The sequence below is a fragment of the Chironomus tepperi genome, unplaced genomic scaffold (assembly GCF_022539635.2).
Source record: "Chironomus tepperi strain 1889 unplaced genomic scaffold, CSIRO-AGI_Ctep_v1 contig_84, whole genome shotgun sequence".
In the NCBI taxonomy this organism is placed as follows: Eukaryota; Metazoa; Arthropoda; class Insecta; order Diptera; family Chironomidae; genus Chironomus; species Chironomus tepperi.
Genome location: NW_027226206.1, coordinates 107,297 through 123,307, shown reverse-complemented (window position 1 = coordinate 123,307; position 16,011 = coordinate 107,297). Strand labels below are relative to the sequence as shown.

The window sequence follows — 16,011 nt, the reverse complement described above, 5'->3', positions numbered from 1 at the left end:
TCACAGTATCTACCAGCATAGACAGTCTGAGATCCACATCATCACAACCAATCCACTACCAACTCTGCACATGTCTTTCTGTAGGTTTCTTCGCGCGTAAAAACATCTTTTAAGTTGCTGCTTTTAAGTTTGAAAATTTATGTCACAAATTAGTCTATAGACTCTGTTTACTTGTTGTTTCTGTTACGGCCATCAACAAATTTCTTTCCTCTCGTCCAAAATAAGTAACGAAAGAATGAAAATATAAAAAATTATTCATGAATTTTTAATTAATCGACAAGAAAAAATAAAAAAAATTCATATCTATATTAAAAAATCTTGGAACAATTTTTGTTAGGCTGTATTGTCGATGGCATCAAAAAATTTCATTTTATTTAATTTCTTTTCTGTTCTAAAAGACCCCAAAGCAGTATGGCCCAGTTCATTATGTGAACGTAAAAAAAAAGAGGAACAAAAAACAAGTCAAGCAGAAGACAATGTGTCGTTTTAAGTAAAAATTGCAGACCGTTTTTATATAATATGTCGTCGCCGCCGTGTACATGCATAGCATTTTTTTTTTGTTGTTGTTGTTGTTGTTGCACTCCATCCTCTTCTGTACTGGTGGCAATCTGGTCAGGTCTTAACCATCGGTAGGCCAAGACAAGAGAATGAAATCTGGAATCAAAAATCTCTCGTCTCCTCATTATTTATAATAACAACAGCAAAAAAATTTGTTAAAGCTTCTCATTTTTACTTATTTTTTTTTTTTCATCATGATGATGTTGATGTGGATGGAAAAAGTATCGCCCAGAGAGATTCAATCCAGAATTCTTTTTTTTATTCTTTCCTTTTTTTCTGCATGGCTCTCAACCAACCACAATGCATGCAAAAAAGCTTAAAACTTTTCTTCTTTTTTAAAAAAATAAAAAGTAAGAATAAGATTCAATCTCACGAGGCAGCATAACAGATTATATCAATAATAATTTTAATATATATTTCTCATATTTTTTTTTTGCATGTATATATGCTATAATAATGCCATGTTTAATAATAATACACAATGCCAGCTCGTAAAGCTACTCGACTTTAATGCTTTATTATTGTTATTTTCTCAAGCCTCACAACAACAATCCACGGTGTAGCAAACGAAAAGAATGTAAAGAACATCAAAAAAGAATCATTCTCTTCATAAAAAAAGAGCATATTTATGATTAACTGAAAATTTGATATGCAAATTATGCTTTCTTGCCACCGATTTTATGCTGCTCGCCTTTTATTTTATTAATATTATTATAGTTTATTCATAAAAAAAATAAACATATTTTGATGTTCACTTTACACTTTTAAATAAAGGAAGACATAGCATTGGCCTTTCCTTATCATATTACACGTTGTATAAATACTTTAATGATATAAAAATAATAATGTTATGCCTTAATATACATAATGAAATTAATTTACTTTATCTACAAATTACAGTTTAAGTGATAGGAAAATGTTCAACTTGAAATATTGATGTTGAATTATTAAATAACTTGTATTAAACTGGTTAAAAAATGTCTTGCTTGGTAATTTGATATGACTTAACGGTCATTTTTAATTTAACATTTGTCTTTCCTTTTTACATAGTTCTGATTCTATCTAGATTATATCTGTAATTAAAGAATCATTATTTGTCTGTCTATGGAAGATCTGTGGAATTAGATTGAGATTAAATAGGAATTTTTGCTTCATTTTTACTTAACTCAGCTGAATAAATCCAATGACTTTGCTGAATTGAGCTGAGTTGATGCTGAATTCAAGCAAATAAAGTAATAAATTCTTCTGAATAAATTAAACGATTATGTTAAATTAAAAAAGATAAAGTGATGAATTCAGCTGAATTAGAGTTGAATTGAGTCAAATGAAACTGCTGAATTCCTGAAACTGCATTATATTCAAAATATATTCAGCGGAATTTAGTAAAATGCAGCTTAATTTACAATTTGAACTAAATAAAGCGCAAAATTAAGTGAATTAAACCTGCTTAATCGCCTTTAATAAAAGAGCAATATTTGCCTGAATAAAATACTATTGTAAATTGTGTTGAATCTAAGCGTTTAATTGTACTAAATAAAGCGCTGAACTGTATTAAGTAAAGTGTTGAATTGTTCTGAATTAAGTGCTAAATTGTACTAAATGAAGTGCTAAATTGCACTAATTAAAATGCTGAATTGTGCTGAATAAACTACTGAATTCAGCTAATTAAAATGCTAAGTCATTCAATATTCAGCAAACAATTCAAAAATATTCCTTCAATTATTTTAGTAAGCATTGAAATTTATTGAATAAAATCAATAACTTTCAAAATTCAAAGAATCATTTTCATTTAAATTCTCATTATACTGGGTAAACAACATTAAGTTGAGTCTTAAAATCACTTTAAAAACACATTATTTAAATGAAATTAATAGGGATTAGCATTGTATGCTTAATAAGTTAATTAATTATTTGTAGATAAACGAAAATCACTTTTGTGTCATTTTTAACGAATTAAACAATATCAAATTTCAACATTTTGAGGATATATATCTGCTGTTTATCAATTCCAACCCATCATTCATCAGTAAAGTAAATAAAAATACACGTAATTAAGAATGTAGATAATAAATTTTTATACTTTTATTTATTTTTAAATGCATGCATTTGTTTACTTATCTGTCTATAGTCTAAGCTACATATAGAGTGGTAAAGCAGTTCAAAGTTAATTATGAAAAGGGTTAACAATCAAGTAATTTCATTCATTAACTCTGTCGAATCTCATTAACTTCGAGCACCTATTTTATATTTTTTTGTTTTTCGAGTATAATCCGATGAAAAGCTCATTAAATCGGAAAGAGAATCAGATATCGACTAGAACTACATTCTTTTCTCAATGGCATAAAACACTCATTAGGAGCGATTAACACACACACACACATACTCTACATTGTAATTGGGTGTATAGAGTCATTTTTAAACACAAAAAGGGAATGAATAAACCCGAAAGAATTGGAGACAAACTTGTCTTGTTGAAAACTTAATTGAATTTTAATAATCGAATTACTAAATTATATAATCAATGTATATGTTCCATCTTCTCAATGAATGAATTTTCACTCTATTATGCTCATTCAGTTCCTCAATTCTCATTTCAATTTAGATTTTTGTCGCTTTTATTATAGTTCTTTCTGTAATTTGATATATATTGAAGGCAGATATATCCATAATATTATGTTTGGTCTTATCTTTCATACTACTCTCATTGTTGCCGCTGTTGTTTTCTTCTCCAAATGGATTTTAATAGCATTTTGTGTTTGAATATTTTCTCATGTACAATTTTCAACATCCGAAGACAATAGAATTTTCTCTCTTATATATACTGTCGTACATACATAAAACTAAAAAAAAAATATTTTTCCTTTGTTTTACTTGCAGCTTCTTGGACAGTCGGCGACAGCACCAACAACAACGTCCGTAAGTGCCCAGTCGCCGTTATCGGAGACAAATCCACCGCCGTCATTGAGTCCAAATGGCGGTACACAACCGGGACCATTATCGCCCGGTGCATTATCGCAAACATCACAAACTGCTGTGACAACAAATCCATCATCAAATGGTGCTGGTGGTGGTGCGTCAAATGGTGGTAATACAACATCAACTTGCTGCGAGAATGGACGACCTATAATGAATGATCCTGTATCAGGACAAACAATTTGCTCATGTCAATATGATTCAGCACGTTTGGCATTATCGAGTTATTCACGATTGCCTAGTGCCGGTGTTTATGGTACGCCATATCCGTCAACTGACCAAAATCCCTATCCAAGTATCGGCGTAGATAGCTCAGCATTTTATTCACCTCTTGTAAGTATTTACTGTAATTGATATCAATTTTGTTTTATTTTATTCTTGACGGAATTTTGCGGCTGTTGTTGTTATGCTACTTTGTGTGGCTGACCTACTGGATTGATGCTTAATATTAGAATTAAAGATAAAATCATTTGAATTTGAGGTTCAAAATTTGAACTTCAATTTATTTTAAAGTTTTAATTACCGTTAGAAGTTCAAAATTTAAAAAATTTGTTGAAAAGTTCAAAATTTGAATTTATGGAAATTTAAATTAGAAATGACCGTTAAATTTATTTTAATGAAAGTTACTTGCTGAAATGCGTCCAAACCAGCATATGAAGTGTCTATACTCTATATGATAATAATACACGCATGATATGAAATGAAAGGAACATTATAATAATGATAAGACCATCCACAACACAAGAAAATTAAGTTCTAAAAAAAATTTGTATGAAAAATCATTATTATGAATGAATGAAGCAATGAATGGATGCGATGAAGGAATAAGAATAAGAAAAAAAAATTAAATTATTGATAAATAACTTTCAATTTTTTTATTCCTCTTCCTTCCTTCACCACTGAAAACTCAACACATTGCTTGTAGTTCATTATTATAAACTACCATACTGGCATGCTTTACATACATTTATATATAAAAAAAAAATTTATACTTACGCTTAATATGACTTCATAATTCTTTTAATGCAATTTAATCAAAACACAGTATGAATACAAAATAAGCCAGTTGTCGTCAGTGTTGTTATCCTTCAGAGACTACTATTCGCTCGCTATATGTATATATATATATGCATAAATACCATAGCTGAATGCATGAACGAATGAACAAAAAAAAAATCATGGTTGATGCCTCTGCGCCTTTCATATCATCTCTCTTTTTTATTTCATATAAAACTTCATATTATTATTATTATTATGAATAGAGCTTGAAGCAAGAAGATGAAGATTTTTGCTTCGCTGTTATGATATGAGATTGTGTGTTACGGGTGACAATAAGTTCGCTTTGCATGGGTAATTTACAAAATTATAGTGTTTTGCACAGCTTCATGACAGTCATGTGAATAAGACATGAAGTATATAAAATTGACAGGGATAATTTAATTCGTTGTTTCCATTTTATTTTATACATTTTTTTTTTCGTTGGTATTCATAAAAAAAACATGCAAAAAAAAATTGAGAAGCCCGCAAAAAGCTTCAATCCAATAAGCAAAGGTACACGAATGATATTGATTCAGTTATATTTTGAAATACGAGCATTTTTTATTATTTTGTGATTGTCACAATAATTTTTTTATGTGCCCTTCTTCCTCTACCTTTATTACAAAAACTTGTCAAATTTATTTTGTATTTTTAAAATAACACAACACAGCACAACAAAAAAATAATCAAATATCAACTTTTAACATGATATAAATTCAATTATTGCAAAATGGAAATGGATATAAAGAGTTATAGCTTTAAATTGCTCTAGAAAAAAAATAATATATACACATTAAAGTTAAATGTACAAGAGTAAAAAATTCATAGCTTAAATTTATTGAACATAAAATAAAGTGTCTGTTCCTTTCATCTCTAATAGCTCATTTCTGTAATCGGATATTTGCATGTTTAATTTTACTAGCTTGTTTGCTCCGTAATTATCTTTGAAAAACATGTGAATTTATTGGGAATTTTAAAGAATTTGTTTTTAAAATGACAAATTTTGTTGATTTAGCTGAATTCAGCTAATTTAGTGGAACTAAGCTGAATTGAAGAAATTTAAATGGTTCAGTAAAAGTCAGTTGATTCAGCAAAATTCAGCTAATTCAACAAAATTTTCAAAAATTGGAAAAATTCACATATTTTAACGGACTTTAACGAATTTAGTTAATTCAGTTAGGGCGACAAATTTCAAATAATTCAGCGAATTTCAGTTAATTCAGCAGAATTCAGTTTTTTCAGCAAAATTTACTTGATTAAACTTATTTCAAATAATTCAGCGGATTTCGGTTATTTCAGCATGATTCAGCCTGATTTCAGCAGATTCATTTGAATTCAGCATTTTTAGATCAATTCAGTTATTTCGAATAATTTAACAGATTTCAAGAGTTTCACTTATTTTAATGAAATTTGATTGACTTAGTTAAATTCCAAAAATAACTACAATTCAGCGTCAAGACTTATTCAGTTGAATTCAGCATTTAAATTCAATTTCTCAAGTAAAGCATTAAAATTCAACCTTTAAAAAACACAAAATCTCAAATGTTAACAAACATTCCATAAAAATTATGTGACCAATCTTCCTCATACCTACACCAAGACACACATCACACTAGATGTGTGAAGCGCAAAGAGAGTTAAAATTGAGTCAAAGATTTAAAGCCAATTTAATGGCGTTTTTTGATGTCGCATATTCTTTTTTTTGTCATGTATTATTGCTTGTTTTCACTTTTTAGCATCATTTTCTATCACTTGTACATATCAAAACCATTTAGATTGATTTTAACATTCCGGAAATATAAAATGCATAAAAGCAAGCTCAACATCATAAAAAATGAAGATGAAAAAAATTGAGTACAGTCTTAAAAAATTTTTTTAATGTCAAGCATTAAATATAAAATGAAGAAGTAAGGAAATAAGGTATGAGATACCTACGATATCTAGGTTTACATGTTGTACAAAGGTGTCAATTAAGCTGATGCGCTGTTTTATCTAAAACTTTATGTATTCTACATGCATATAAGTTCTTTGAGTCAATAAACATTCTTTTTAGTGCTGATAAGTTAAGGAAAGGCCTTTTTTCCTTTAAATTCATTTAATTTATTCGTTTCCATTTGTAGTAATAAAATGTGACGTCTGTTGTTGTTGTTGCTGTATGTGTCAGCAATATGTAGTTTTCCGAATAGATTTTCATAAATTAAAAAATTTTTAGTTATTAAATTAACAACAAAACTGAATGAAAATTATTCAATGAATTAGTATGGATATACATTCACACAACATTGGATCGACCGCACATATGGCACATGCTCGGATGAGAGAAGCATAAAAAAAAATTAACAAATGCTTCCCCATTTATTAAACGAATTGAAATATTCTCTTTTTTTGTGCTGTTGGCTGTGCTGTGCTGTTGTGAAATGTGATTCGCACACATTGAATTAGTAATCCAATTTTTAACTCTGAATATTCATCAAAACTATATTTTTTTACACAACCACTTGACAGTCGAAAGAATTCTTTTAAAAAAAAGAAACTTTGACAAATTTGATGTGGCATGTAATTCTATCCATGTAAAAAAGGGGTTTCACAGTCACATGGAGACATGAGGTTACATAAAAGGATTCACAATTCAATGAAAGAAATCCAAAAAGAAGAAATTTATGCCAAAAAAAGTATTCTTGACCTGATGAGTCAGTCAGAAATAACAGAATGTTTTTTTTTTTGCTGATTCCGGTCGAGGAAGTGAGGAATGTGAATGGCTGACAGTGAATTGGGAGTTATTTGACATTGGAATATTAATGTGTTTTAACGGATATTTGGAATTTAAATTGTAACGGTCTTTTGAAATTTATAATTTTTTTTCGTTAAATTTTATCGAATTCTCCAATTTTTTATCAATTCTAATCGTAACGGTTTATTGAAATTCAAATCTTCTTTCGTTAAATTTCAACGAATCAAATTTTTTGAATATTTTTTGACAGTTGGTCGACTTTTCTCAGCAATTCCCTTGAAATCATCGTTGAATGCTCATCATGAGTACTTTCCCATAATTGAACATACAATGTCTCTTCCATATCTCAACATTTCATGAAAAATCTTAAAGAAATCTTTGAAAATTCACGATAATCACTTGAAAATAACATCCAAAATGAATAGTAAATGGAGCATAAAGGCAAAAAAAAAAGTAAAGTAGCCACAGAAGAAAAGAAAGACGGGAGAGCGAAAGGAGAAAGAGATGCAGATCGATTAGCGGAGCAATTTGTATTGTCATTATAGATTGTTTTTCAGTCTCTCATGTCTCCATTTTTATGTGTGTACATATTTATTCCTTTAAAAAAAACCAGAGCATGAATATGAATAAGGGAAAAATTCTAATTGTGTTGTTTGTTGCTGTTCTTTATATTTTATTTGCTTGTGCAGTTTTTGGAGATGCCGAGTATGATGATGATAATTAGTTAATTAACAATAGCAATGGCATTCATGCATGTACGACTATGGTTATATATACGGTGGTGTGTATGGTATGAGATAGACCGAAGATGAGTGAAATGGAAAGAGAAGATGGAATGAGAAGTGGGGAAATAAGAAGAAATATAAACAGTAAGAAGAGAATTTCGTATCATCTTGTAATTCCATTATAGAATAACAATATAAAATTACTTACTTAAGATTTAAAGATATTGCGACTGCTGTATTTTTCTTATGTTTGCTGCTGCCCGAGCGAGAGTCCCATAGAGACCATCAATGTTCCGTCGTAATAAACGCAAGAAAATAAAGAAAAAAAAAGGCACAAAAAAGCAGTTCTCTTGACTTTTTTTTTCGGCAAAAAAAATAATACGAATATTATGCTTGAAGTGGCTATATAGCTATAGCTACATACCATCCTTTGTTTGCATTTTCACCAAAATGTTTCTTTTATTTTTTTTTAAAAAATTTACTTAATGTTATATTGGAATTTGTTATCTTGCCTTTATCTGACAAAACCCTTTTGTCTGCGATTACGATATGCGTTTTTCAAGCCAGAATTTAAAAATTTGCATATACTGACTATATCTACCTCTATATACATACATCACAAAAGAAATATTGAAAATTCCAACATTTGGAAATTTTTTCCCATCGAATTTCACATTTGGTTCCATTGGTGATATGCAGTATACAAAATAAAAAAGCAACAACGCGGTCTCCGCGGATGAAAAAAAATAAATTCTAATAAATAACACCTCTACATTATCAGTTTGATGCTGATACGAGAGAAATAATTTTTTTGTTCTTTTATTTTAAAACCAGTTCTTGCTTTTTAGCCTGTGACTTTACCTTAAGCAGTCTTAAAACAACAGAATTTTTTTATTATTGAATTTCTAACGAAAAAGAGTTTTTTTGGTGAGGAACTATTGAGAAATTTTTATGGCCTCACTGATTTGTTTCCAATCAAATCTTCTTCTTTTTTATGAGATATAATATCGAAAGGAACGAGAAGAAATATCTCTACGACCATGTCATTAAGTCTACAATGTGGGTGATGATTATTGGCAATTTACGTATACTGAAACTTTAAAATTGACGATAAACGTGTCATCTAAAATCGATGAATAATTTGTATGAATCCATAAATAACAAATTTGTAGATCTTTTTTAGATGACAACAATCATCAATATCCGTCCATTTGATCTTAATTAAATGCTAATGCTTTCAACAATATTTCAAATTTCATTATTAAGTTCTTTGTTTAACCACATGTAGACAATTATACACACTTGTTTTATATTCCTTGTGACTATATATTTTTTAATTATAGTGATAATTTCTCTGGATATTGAGTGGACACTCGAGGATGTTAATTAATTTGTTTATTTAGTCTTGTGGCTTGATGTTATGCTTCATTTAGTGCTGTTTTGAGCTTAATTTGCTGTTGTTTTATTTAATTTAAATTAGTTTTGATGTTTATTCTTTGAAATTTAGAAAAATACTGAAAATTAGCACTGCTAAAGGGGATGATCAATTTTAGTATTGAAAGGGTAATCAAGTATATCAATTTTGAATATTCAAAAGCCGTTACGAAGTCTTATTCAAAGTATTATTTAAATTATTCATATTTTTGATTAAAATTGTCAATTTTGGACGGATTAAGGTTATTTAACATAGTTCTTAGGTCGCAACCATGTTGCCGTGATGACGGCCAAACATTAAAATAAGGTTAAAGTGCCTTATTGTCATCCAAATTCCTGTTTTTGAGCTCAAACCTTTTTAAAATAGTTACAAATAAATCAAGCAGCCAAGCAAGACTTTCATTCATAATTGATTGTTCCTCACAATCCCTAAACAGTTCAGTCAATGCCTATAGTGTGTGCACCTTGCATTATCCAGCAATTTCCTTCCACAATATTTTATTTCCATTTGAAATTATTATTTATTTTTTTGTTCAAGCTCCTTTATTTCCCATTTGTTATATTCCTATCTCTGTCTGACTTGCTACACAAACACACATTTCTCTCTCAGCAAATGCATGCAATAAGGCATTTGGCGCAGGTTATAAAAATGCAGTAAAAACACATTATTAACAACCGTATTAAAAAATAATATTTGTTGTGTGTTGAGAAAGTTGAAAGACGATAAATGCTTACAGTAGTTATGAGGTAATTAAAGAAGAATTAAATGTTTTTATTTATTTTAACATGATGCTTATTACCGAAAAATAATCTGTCTTATGGGAATTAATCCTTGAAAATTTAATTTAAAACACTTCTCATTAAATAAACAATTTTTTTTTTTGCGAGTTGCAAATTTTATGCAATTATTTTCGTTATTTTTTGTCTTTACTTTATATCCACAATTTTATATGTATGTATCAAATTAATTTTAGTATTTGTTGTAACAACATAAATTCAGTACTTTGTCATGATCATATCTGAATGAGCAGCAATGCGAAATTTACTAATGAATTGCATTATGTGAATTTACTTTATTTATATTTATTAAGGAATAGATTATAAGATTATTCGATAATTAAGTAAATTACGTGCAATTTTTTTTCTCTCCTTCTAATTAGGGTCAATTATTGAGAATGAAAAGTTTTTACATAACATGAAGATTGTTATCAACATGATTCATGATCTCGGTAGTCATATAATGTTCAGCAAATAGTTGACAAAATTTTTGTGCTTGCGTTAAAGCTTACAAATGCCTAAACATGTTTTTGCGGATTACACAACTTTGCTAACGGGTTTTTGGGTCAGTTTGATAATTTTTTTTACTTTTGTTCGTTAGAAGGTTTTTATGTGATGCATGTGAATTAAGTTTTGTGATTTTTTGTTTTAGATTGATGAGTTTAATGAAAAATTTAATGATTCTCGTAACGGATTTGGATATTTTGAACTTTAACGGGCAAACTAAGTTTGAATTGTTGGTTGTTTGTGCTAAATTTGTGCTAAAAATTCAAATTTTTACGCAAATCGAATAAAATTGAGAAATTAACAAATATAAATTTAACGGTCAAATTTAAATTGTCGATTTATTGTGCTAAAATTAGTGCTAAAAATTCAAATTTCGTCGTTAATGGATTAAAATCAAAGAAATTGTCAGAATCAAATTTTAACGATCAAAATTCGTTAAAATTCTTGATTTTTTGTTCTAAAATAGTTCTAAAAGTTCAAATTTTAACGTTAAATGACAAAAATCAAAGAAAATAACAAAATTTGTGCTTAATTGAATAAAATAAAGAGCATTAACCATCAATATCACTCAAACATTTAACAACTCGATACTCAAACTCCAATTCCATCTCTAAATCAAAACAAACCATCAAATAATCAACAATTTTCTATAAATTAACAATTTTTCTAGCTTAAGATTCATTCCGCGATAAAAAAATTTATCAAATGTATATCCAAATCCCTTTTTTTCCACATTCAAAAAAAGAGTCAATCTTAATGATGATTTATTATCCAATCATAAGAAAATATCAAAATTAGATTAACCAATTCAGAAGCGAGATTTCAACAAAGTTGTTTCAACAGCCCACTCGTATACAGCATTAAGGCAATTAGAAACGAGAATTTGAAAAAAAAAACTAGATTTGTTACTATATTTTTTTTTTTCGGGCTGTACAGTCATGATAAAAAACATTGTAACTTTAAAGGAAATGGCTCTCAAACCAGTGCAGACATATCAGCGACAGAAAAGCTTAATGTAGAATATTTTTTTTGAAGCCAACCCGAAAACTACAAAAAAAATCTTTTCAAACAGCAAATAAACAATATTTTTAATTTAACATTCTTATCGTACCTTTATCATTTGGTAAACAACAGCCAATATTTATCAATGTTACGATTGGAAATGTTTTTATGTGTACTTTACGAAACTAATCACAATATTACGATCAAATTAAAAAAAAATAGTATATATAAGGTATATGTGTATAAAGCACATAGAACTGTTGAATGTGTCAAAGCATGTTATCATATCCGTTCCAATCAATATTAATCATTTCACGCCCAATATTTTTTTTTTTTTATATTTTTTTATATTTCATTTTTACTTCTTCAAAATCGAAACAGTCAGGCATGATAAAAGAGAAAAAGCCGCAATGATATACACCAATTGATCAAAATAATAAGCTCCAGAAAATACATATATGATGGAATATGAAACTCCATTAATAATTTCTTTTGACATTTATTTTTTTTATTTTTGACTTGAAATTCATTTTGACATCTCTATTTTTCAATCAAGTGTTGGTGCGTTTCATTTCGTCCCGTCGTCACTTTAATCATTCTCATCGATACTTATAAAGGTATACCTACCTATATGATTGGTAACATTTGAAGTCAAGTTGATTTTTATCAATCAATAACTTATTTTTTTAATTTAAAGAAAAGAGTTACCAAATGTGATATAAAGAGCAGTGACGATGATGATGAAATAGATCAGGGGTGGTCGACCTGTGTGCTGCGGCACACTCAAAATCTTCTAAAAGTGCCATGAATCGTATGTCATGTGTCTTGGCTCACCAACAAGGTGTGCCGCGGTAAAAAGGTTGAGCACAACTGCAATAGATGTTTCAGGTTTCCCAAATTGGTGTTTCTCAACCAATTTCTTTATGTTCCTATCGCACTGTGATGACTGTTGAGTGCATACTCACATACCATTATCCAATGTCCGAAATGGAATATAATGTAATAAAAATAAAATATTATGGGCAGTAGACATCGTGAGAACAAGCGTAAATATTTGCACATTTTCTTGCAGTAACAAATTCTGTTTTTCTCACATGCTCACCACAAGCACCATAGCTCCATAACTGTCATGACAGTGTTTAAACAATTTCATTTCCATTGAGATCTCTCTTATTTACTGTACATCATCATTACTAATGCGTCATGTATCTTTTTTTTTTTAACAATTGTTTCAAAATTTAACCCACAAAAAAAATAAAAATAAGTACAAGCGAGAAGCAAAGACAAAAAAAAATTCTTCTTCGTTCCTTAACAGATGTTTCTTATAATAAGCACGTTTTTTTATTAACATTATTATATGCACTGACAACGGGTACAATAGAATCAACAGCAGCAGCAGCAATAACAACAAAAATAAAATATAAAACTGAATAAAGAATGTATTAAAAATGGAATTATAAGCAGCATGCGTCTTCAATGGTGAGAGAGATGGATGGAAACAGAAAAGGTGGCAAGCCACGAGAAAGACACAAAAAAATAAATGATAAAAAGGTCTTTAAATGTATCATATCATTTAAAATTGTTTTATATAGCAATTACGAAAGCTGATTGAATGATATTTGGTTGGGGATTGTTTGGAAGTGACGGTACTGAACTATGTCCAGTTGATGTTATTCTATCAAATTTGATTTGTGTCAATGTCACGCAACAGTTGTGCAACAAATTGTAAAACAAAGGACATTTTATTGTTGTAGACGTCATTGACGGATGTCCCCATGCTTGCTGTATTAAGAAATTATTGCCATTTAGTGGAAGTGAAAAGTGAAAATTCTTAGAGAATTGTCTCCTTAAGAATTATTTTCTCTTGAAGACCGTCTCACACAACAAAAGCCGCACCACAATAAATATATGTGGAATTTTATATTCTTTTTTTAAAAGGAAGGAATGGTAAAATGCTTATAATTCACACAGTAGACACACTGTTGTGCATAAAGGCAAAAATATTTATAAGAGATAAATGTAAATTTTTTTGTTCCTCCAAAACCTTTGTCTTATTTCTTATAAAAAAAAAATTGAATAAAAATATTTTGGAAATGGCAATTTAAATGAGGTTCTGTTGTTGTGTGATGTCACTACTATGGCCTTTTAGACATTCCTTCCTTGCTTACTCGACAAAGTGATTTTAATGAAAATCAAGGGACCGATTTAATATGCTGCTTTTTTGGATCGTCTTTAAAATTGTTTTGTGGGACTTTAAGCTATTAATTTTGATTTAAGCTTTACCGCTTGAAAGAATTTCTTTTGAGAATTCCTTGGATCTTTTATACATGAATGCTTGTGTTGCTTGAATTAGTGGATGATATACATCGGCTTCTTGTTTGATTTTCGAGATTGTAGAGTACGAGTATGCTACTAAGATTATTGTTTGGATTTCCTGAAGTCTCGGTTTCGACAAATTCTCGAGACCAGGACTGAGACCGAGACCGTGACTACCCGGGACTGCCTGGAAAGTCTCAATCTCAGTCTCGGCATCGGGAACTCCTTAATTGTATGGATTATTGTCAAATTGATTGCAATTTATTAGTATAGCACTAGTGCGGTGGTGCCATGGCATACCTTGATGGTAAGCCACGATCGAAATCGCACACGACACGCAGACTTGTGTCCCGTGGCACACCGGTTGTCCACAACTGCATTATTGTGTAACGGAGCATAGTTTGAATAGTATTGATGTAAAGATCGAGTCTTTGATTGCAGTAAGGAATCAAACTCATGTCCTCAATGTTAAACCATGCTTAAAAACATAAAATAACAAAAATTCTAACCTCAAAAATCATCACTAATTACTCAAATCTCTAAATTCTTCTCATTACAGAGCAATCCTTATGGAATTAAAGACAGTGGACCAACGGGTGATATGTCAGCATGGACAACAGCGGGACTTCAACCAACAACAACCTATTATTCACCTTATGACCCAACGTTGGCAGCTTATGGGTATGTTCAAAAAGCAAATTATCTAAACTAATTTATCTAAAGTGAAGTGTACTTCACAAAAAAAGAGGAATTAAATTAATGAAAAACAACAAGCAACAAAATATTTATAAGCAAAAATTGCAAATTAAAGAAAATGGATTATTACCCGTAAAAGGCGTCGATAATGAAAAAATTGCTATTTATCACGTAATAGTTTTTTATTGCAATTTCTTCCTTCTCCTGATCCTCAACTGCTGTATATATATTTTTTCTGTTTATTGAAAATGTTGTACACATGCATTTTCCCTAGTTTTACAAATTCTCATGAATAATTCAAAGCTCAATGTTGGAAAGAAGAAGGAATAATTTTTTTTTTTTTGGTTTTGGAGGAAACAATTTTTCTTTGCCGAAAATTATTAAATTCCTCATGCTGTACACAACCAAACATAAAATGAGCATAGAGTCGTTAACGATTTTTAGCAGAATTTTGGGAACAATTACTTCATTTTGATTGGCTGGATCACGATTTCTCATCAACTAGACATTGTAGAGAGCTTGGATTTGAAGCATTAGCTCTGGATCATTAATTTACTGGCATATAAATTGGTTTGAGAACTTAAAATCATGTCTAAATGCTTTAATTAATGAATTTTTCAATTTTTCATACAAAAAACACGTGTTTTTGGCCCTTTGAAAATTTGAATTTTTTTTTACCGTTAATCTTCAAAATTAATTTGACCGTTATTTTTCATACAATTTTTAACTTATTTGTACTTTCAATAAGCAAAAATGCGTTCAAGTCCCTCAATTAATACGACAAGGACTTTCAACATTCCTTCCTTCTGTTGGACAGCATTGTTTATTTTACTGCCTCTGAAAATATGGGTTATTTCCTGATTAAATTCAAACTATTTTCTTGTGTCGTTATCACATAATAGTCACTTAATAATAGAATGGCCAAAAAAAAATCATTCGCCTCCCTTCCTAGTCTCGCTGCTTTATTTCCATTATAGAAAAAAAAGCAGGACAATGGGATGAATAGAATTAAAACGGAAGGAAACAATCACGATCCAGTGGTTGGCTTTTATAGTGCATTTTAGCATTTCATTTCATCTCTTACTGCTTCTTATTGAATCTGTTGTAATTTATATCTGCGTATAAAAACGACAAAGACAAGCGTGCCAAGACGAGAGAGAGAGCAAATATAAATGTCTCGTTTCCGTTGAGTAATTGGCTTCCAGTTGCTCTACATATGACTTCAAAAAATGTGAATTTCTTCATTAATAATAT

At 29.6% G+C, this 16,011-nt stretch overlaps 1 protein-coding gene across 3 annotated transcripts in view; it reads left to right on the top strand.

Moving 5' to 3' along the window:
• The window catches only part of ara (araucan), a 105,865-nt gene that overhangs the window by 48,638 nt on the left and 41,216 nt on the right, over positions 1-16,011 (top strand). For all 3 annotated transcript variants that reach the window (XR_011543955.1, XM_070634018.1, XM_070634020.1), the window contains exons 2-3: positions 3,436-3,864; positions 14,621-14,742. Coding sequence is in view for 2 of the 3 variants with exons in the window: in XM_070634018.1 (XP_070490119.1) it covers positions 3,436-3,864; positions 14,621-14,742 (551 nt within the window). In the remaining variant the exon portion in view is untranslated. The remainder of the gene's footprint in view (positions 1-3,435; positions 3,865-14,620; positions 14,743-16,011) is intronic.